Raw genomic sequence first — 7,267 nt, forward strand, 5'->3', positions numbered from 1 at the left:
TAACATTAAACATTCCGTTCCCACCCTATGTTATCAGGCCCATTTGGAGATAGTAGACAATGCAGAATATCTCAGGATAATTGCAGCCACTAATTTTCCTTTTGTAATTACAGAAATGCTCATCCTCTCATATTGATCATCTAGTTGTTGAAGGAAATATTGATCGTCTCGTTATTGAAGGAAATTCTAAGACAGGTTAGAAGGAGAAAAAAAATCTAATGTTATTGTAACTCTGCAGTCCAATATTCCCTTGGCCCTAATCCTTGCTGCTCTAATCTGATAGGATTAGATGTATTGCACAATACCTAGCAGGTGCCATTGACATTGTACATCTTCGTTATCAATAATACTCCTAACTTAGTATCATCCACAAACTTACTAACCATGCATTGTACATTCACATCCAAATTTGTTTTGATTTGATTGGATTTATTATTGTCAAATATATACAGTGAAAAGTATTGTTTCTTGCGTGCTATACAGACAAAGCATAACATTCATGGAGAAGGAAAGGAGAGAGTGCAGAATGTAGTGTTACAGTCATAGCTAGGGTGTAGAGAAAGATCAACTTAGTGCGACGTAAGTCCATTCAAAAATCTGATGGCAGCAGAGAAGAAGATGTTCTTGAGTTGGTTGGTATGTGACTTCAAGATTTTATATCTTTTTCCCGACAGAAGAAGGTGGAAGGTGGACATTGACCTACACAAGAAAGCCAGATACAATCGAAAGATGCCAAAAGACAATACCAGACCAAGCTAGAGTCCCAGGCAAGCCACACCGACCCCAATTATGGCAAGGTCTGCAAGACATAACAGGCTACAAGATGAAGGCATATAAAATTGCCAGCTCCAACGCACCCCTCCCTGATGAGCTCAATGCATTCTACGCCCGTTTTGAGAAAGTGGTCAGCAAGAGCATACCCTCCACCCTGGAAGCCCTGGATGAACCTGTATCTGGGGTCACCACTTCAGATGTCAGAGCAGCTTTGTTGAAGGTCAACCCACGGAAAGCAACTGACCCAGATGGGGTACCTGGAAATGCACTCAGATCCTGCGCGGATTAGCTGGCAGAGGTATTCACAGACATCTTCAACCTCTCTTTACAAGAATCTGAGGTCCCTATCTGCTTCAAGAAGATGACCATCATCCCGGTACCTAAGAAAAATCAAGCAGCATGCCTTAATGACTATCGGCGGTGGCTCTGACATCCATCATTATGAAGTGCTTCGAAAGGTTAGTCATGGCACAAGTCAATTCCAGCCTCCCGGACTACCTGGATCCACTACAGTTTGCCTACCACTGCAACAGGTCCACAGCAGACGCCATTTCCCTGGCCCTGCACTCAACCCTGGAACACCTAGATAACAAGGACACCTATGTCAGGCTCCTATTTATTGACTACAGCTCAGCTTTCAACACTATTATTCCCAAGAAACTCCTCTCCAAACTCCATGGCCTGGGCCTTGGCACCTCCTTCTCTGACTGGATCCTGAACTTCCTAATTCATAGACCACAATCAGCAAGGATAGGCAACAACACCTACTCCATGATCATCCTCAACATTAGTGCCCCACAAGGCTGTGTTCTCAGCCCCCTACTATACTCCTGATACACCTATGACTGTGCGGAAAAATTTGACACATGACAGGTAGACATCAACACGCATGCTATAATTGACCTCAGAATCCTCGGGTGGCACAGTGGTTAGCACGGCTGCCTCAGCGCCAGGGACCTGGATTCAATTCCCAGCTTGGGTAACTGTCTATGTGTCATTTGCACATTCTCTCCGTGTGGGTTTCCTCTGGGCGCTCCGGTTTCCTCCCACACTACAAAGATGTGCGGGTTAGGTGGATTGGCCATGCTAAATTGCCCCTTAGTATCAGGGGACTACTAGGGTAAATGCATGGGGTTATGGGGATAGGACCTAGGTGGGAATGTGGTCAGTGAAGACTCGATGGGCCGAATGGCCTCCTTCTGTACGTAGGATTCTATGATTAAGACAAAAAGAAATAAGAACAGGAGAAGGCAGATCGGCCCCTCAGGCCTGCTCCAGCATTCAATAGGATCATGGCTGACCCAACATTCCTCACATCCACTTTCCTGCCCTTTCCCCATAACCCCTGATTCCCTTATTGATCAAAAATCTAACTCAGCCTTAAATATACCACAAGGATTTTGCTCCCATAGCTCTCTCTGGCAAGGAATTCCAAAGACTCACAACGCCCTGAGAGAAGAAATTCCTCTTCATCTCAGACTTGAATTGGCTTCAGGAGGTTAAAATCCTGTTTTGTTTCCCCTGCTGATTTATCTCCAGTGACCAGACAATCGGAGTGAATGAGGGGCGGGGCTGGAGGACTGAGCGGGACAGCCTGGTCCTCCAGCCAATCGGAGTGAATAAGGGACGGGGCGGGAGGACCAAGCGGGACAGCCTGGTCCTCCAGCCAATAGGAGTGAATGAAGGGCGGGACTGGAGGACCGAGGGGGACAGTCTGGTCCTCCAGCCAATGGGAGTGAATGAGGGGCGGGGCTGGTGGACGGGGCGGGACAGCCTGGTCCTCCAGCCAATGGGAGTGAATGAGGGGCGGGGCTGAGTGCGGACCCCCATTGTGATCTGGAGCATGCGCATTGCCGCTCACAGTTGAGGATTGAGGCGGTTGTGGGAATTATCAGCCCGGGAGATACCGCCGGATAAATCAGGAACGAGAGACGGAGCCGGTGGGTGGGTTGGTTTGGAGGCTTCATAAGACATGCTGTATAGGCCCCAAGTCCTCATACGAAGCTCGGATTCGGTATTTAAACGGATGACAGCTGCTCGGGCTTTACCCTCAGACAGGCCCGGGTGAACGGCCGCCATCTTGAGACGGGCACAGCTTGCGGCGGAGCGCGTGCGCAGACAGAGGGAGTTCCAGGCTCATTCCAGATCCCGATTGAATCTGATTGGTTGGAGGACCAGCGTCTCCCGCTCGGTCATCCGGCCCCGCCTCCTCTTCCTATTGGTCCGAGCTGCCGTCAATCAGCCCCTGGGCATTGTGAGCTGAAACAAACCCTTCAGAATCATTGTCAGCTCCCTGGTTTGCAGCTGCGGGGCTTCTCCCTCCCTCCCTCCCGGGAACAGGCCCAGGTTAACGGCCCCATCCTGGCTCAGCCACTGGAGGATGGTTCACATCAGAGGATGGGGGAGGGGGACAATAAATCATCGAATCCCTACAGTGTAGAAGGAGACCATTCGGCCCAGTGAGCCTGCACCGACCACAACCCCATCCCTCACTGTTTGTATGTTCCCACAACTCTGGGAGAAGACAGCCTCACACAGCCTGACCTCAGTTCTGGCAAGACCCATTCACCATTCTTTGATTTGATTTATTATTGTCACGTGTATTATCATACAGTGAAAAGTATTGTTTCTTGCGCACTATACAGACAAAACATACCGTTCATAGAGAAGGAAATGAGAGGGTGCAGAATGTAGTGTTACAGTTACAGCTAGGGTGTAGAGAAAAATCAACTTAATGCAAGGTAAGTCCATTCAAAAGTCCGACAACAGCAGGGAAGAAGTTGTTCTTGAGTCGGTTGGTACGTGACCTCAGACTTTTGTATCTTTTTCCCGACCGATAAAGATGGAAGAGAGAATGTCCGGGATGCATGAGGTCCTTAATTATGCTGGCTGCTTTGCCGAGGCAGCAGGAAGTGTAGCAGAGTCAATGGATTGGAGGCACATCTTTGGACTGTGGGAGGAAACTGGAGCACCCGGAGGAAACCCACGCAGACATGGGGAGAATGTGCAGACTCCATACAGAGAGTGACCCAAGCCAGGAATCAAACCTGGGTCCCTGGCGCTGTGAGGCAGCAGTGCTAAACACTGTGCCACCCCAGAGGGAGGGGGTGGAATCTGCAAGTAAGGAAAGGAATTGTGAAGATGGTGTGATGGATTTAGCAGGCTGATCAACTCTCATGGTGAAAATTATGGTACAGCCTGCCCTGGAGACCAAATGAATGGTGGATGGGTCTTGCCAGAACTGAGGTCAGGCTGTGTGGAAGTGGCGTCGGCCAGAGTTGTGGGAACATGCAAACAGTGAGGGATGGGGTTGTATGCAATGAGAAAGCCTGGGACAGTGGACTCAAATACAGATCAATCCTGTTAAATATGGGACAGATAGTTAGCCTGGGAAGAGTGTGTGGGATGAGGAGTCACTGTTTTCAAGGCACAAGTAAAGACAGATGTATCATGAAAAATGTAATTCTGTTCAGAATTTCTCCATTTATAAATTTTGTAAACTCCTTTTTCCAGGAAATTAGAGTGTGTGGATTATTGGACAGTAAGCTCAAACTGAACATCACAGAATGATCTGACAGAATCACTCAGTTCACCACAGCCAATATCATCAGTGTTTGAATTTGGAAGGAGCAATGTTTGTCTGTGAGACCATTTCAAACATCAGTGTGACGGGAAAAGCATCAAAACACATCCTGGAATGAGAGTGCTGCAGAGCACTAACCGTGAAAGATCTTTAACTAGTTAAACAGCCTGTAAAAACATCAGACCGCTCGCAGCGGGGAGTAACTACACGTACTCTGTGTGTGTTCAACTGATTCTGCAACCTGGAGAGGGACAAGGAAACTGGCACCATGGAGAAATCATGGAAATGTGAGGACTGTGGTAAAGGATACAATTCTTCATCCCGGCTGGAAATCCATCGACGCGTTCACACTGGGGAGAAGCCATTCAGCTGTTCCGTGTGTGAGAGGAGATTCACTCAGTCAGCTGCCCTTCGGTTACACCAGCGGGTTCACGCTGTGAAGAAGCCATTCAGCTGCACAACCTGTGGAGAGAAATTCCAGACTTCATCCCTTCTCACTGAACACCAGCGGATTCACACGGGTGCCAAACCATTCATTTGCTTTGTGTGTGGGATGGGATTCACTCAGATATTTGCTATCCAGTCACACCACCGAATGCACACGAAGGAGGATCCATTCAGGTGCACCACCTGTGGAGAAAGTTTCAGGCAGTCAACCGACCTCAATAAACACCAACACACTCACACTGGGGAGAAGCCGTTCACCTGCTCCGTGTGTGGGAAGGGATTCCCTTGGTCATCCCAACTGCTGTCACATCGGCGAGTTCACACCGGGGGGAGACCGTTCACCTGCTCCGTGTGTGGGGAGGGGTTCACTCAGTCACAACGTCTGTTGAGACACCAGCAAATTCACAAGTGACTGTTTGCTGCTGTTAAAAACATTCAGGATCGATAGTCTGACAATATCTGGTTTGATTCTGCTGATGTTAACAATCCGATAACTCGCTAGAATCTGGAGATGTCACGATTTTTGGGCTGTTTTGTCCCTTTTTAAAATCGCCATCTGTGATCTTTCTCCTCAATTCAAGAACCCTCAGCAGAAGTTTAGTTGCAAGAAAAGTTATGAAGTTTTCAGAATCTTAGAAGAATCTTAGAAATCCTACAGCACAGAAAGAGGCCATTCGGCCCATCGAGTCTGCACCGACCACAATCCCACCCAGGCCCTACCCCCATATCCCTACATATTTACCCACTAATCTCTCTAACCTACGCATCCCAGGACACTAAGGGCAATTTTTAGCATAGCCAATCAACCTAACCCGCACATCTTTGGACTGTGGGAGGAAACCGGAGCACCCGGAGGAAACCCACGCAGACACAAGGAGAATGTGCAAACTCCACACAGACAGTGACCCGAGCCGGGAATCGAACCCAGGTCCCTGGAGCTGTGAAGCAGCAGTGCTAACCACTGTGCTACCGTGCCGCCCAAATTCAGTCCTAAATTGATCTTTGATACAAAATGTACAATTCAGTGTCTGAAATGTTCCACTGATTAACATCTCCAATTAAAAAGTGCTGATTAATCCTTGCTGACAATTCTTACTGACTTCTTCACAGTGCCGTGTCCATTATGAAATTAAATGATGAAAGGAAGCGAAACAAAGAAGTGAAATATTGCACAGTCACATCAGTCTTCTGTGGCAAAGAGTTCCAACAGATTCACCACTCTCTGGCTGAAGAAATTCCTCCTAATCTCTGTTTTAAAGGATCGTCCCTTTAGCCTGAGGTTGTGCCCTGGAGTATTCCGGTTAACACACTGGAATACTCCCTTGGCCCTTTAGGATAATGTCACTGCAGTATATGGGATCTGCAGAAACATTTAATTACATTCTACCAGCCACCTGGTATGCTTAACTGTGGAAACCCTTTTCCATTAAGGTCTCAGATTACTACAGCAGATATGCATTGTTCTGACTCGACGAGCTGAGCTGTGGAATTAATTGGATAGATCTTCCAGAGAGCCAGCAGAGACATAATGGGCCAAATGGTTTCTATTTATGCTGTATCATTCTCTAAAACAGTGAATATTCAGTATCAGGGAGAGAGAGAAGAACCAGTGACTGTGCGATTGAACCCAGCCAGAATCAGCACCATAAAAGGAGGAGTGAGAGGGGAAACGGTATAAAAGCTTTGAAACCATTGCATGGTCCTGCAGCAGAACTTTGAGAAATGGAGCACAGCAATGTACCAATTCTCAATATTTCATTAATTTACCTCAAATGCTTACAACGTTATTATGAATTAATTGCATGAGGTTTCAATGGCGGTTATTACCCAGCATTCGTTGCGGCTGTGACTGCCCTATTCACTGCACAGGAGCCCGGTGCGCAAGCGCAGTGCTGTATCTGGCGCATGCGCAGTGTCACTTTGCTCGGAGCCCTGCGAGTGCTGGAGACGCTTATTTCAAGGGGTGGGAATCGGTGGGGCGGAGGGAGGAATGGAGCCGGGAGTCGGGGTGGGGAGGAAACAGAGGCTTCACAAACATCTGCTGTAGGCCGCAAGGTCTGAATAAGAGCCTTCCGGTCCCGGGTTTGCAGCTCCGTGGATTTTATCCAGGATCAGGCCCATCTTTGTTTAGCGGGGACCAGAGCGCATGCGCGGTCAGTGGGCAGAGCTTCAGGATTTGGGTGACCAGGAGAGACAATGTTTGAGTCATTGACTGACAGGCCGGGTTAATGGATGCTGCCTTTCACCTTCTCAATTTGCAGCGGCGGCTCGCCGTCTTTTATACACTTTGATCATACAGACATTAGCGGTTACTTCGTCATTAGCTTTGGGTGGTTACCTGTACTTAGCCAATTGGGCTCCCCTCGCAATAATTGACCTCCAATCACATTCCTTCAAAAACAACTGTTAACAAAAACCCACAACTTTTTGTTTCGGTTCCCCTTTATCTTAAGCTAAGCTGAC

General features: G+C 48.0%; 1 protein-coding gene across 1 annotated transcript in view; it reads left to right on the plus strand.

The window, feature by feature from the left end:
- Window positions 1-6,137, plus strand: part of LOC144484873 (uncharacterized) — a 186,099-nt gene extending 179,962 nt beyond the window's left edge. Inside the window, 1 exon segment of the mRNA XM_078203235.1 lies at window positions 4,622-6,137. Within this exon segment, the coding sequence (XP_078059361.1) occupies window positions 4,622-5,216 (595 nt within the window). The 3' untranslated portion in view covers window positions 5,217-6,137.
- The last annotated feature ends 1,130 nt before the right edge of the window (window positions 6,138-7,267 follow it).

Source organism: Mustelus asterias, unplaced genomic scaffold, assembly GCF_964213995.1.
Source record: "Mustelus asterias unplaced genomic scaffold, sMusAst1.hap1.1 HAP1_SCAFFOLD_130, whole genome shotgun sequence".
Classification (NCBI taxonomy): domain Eukaryota; kingdom Metazoa; phylum Chordata; class Chondrichthyes; order Carcharhiniformes; family Triakidae; genus Mustelus; species Mustelus asterias.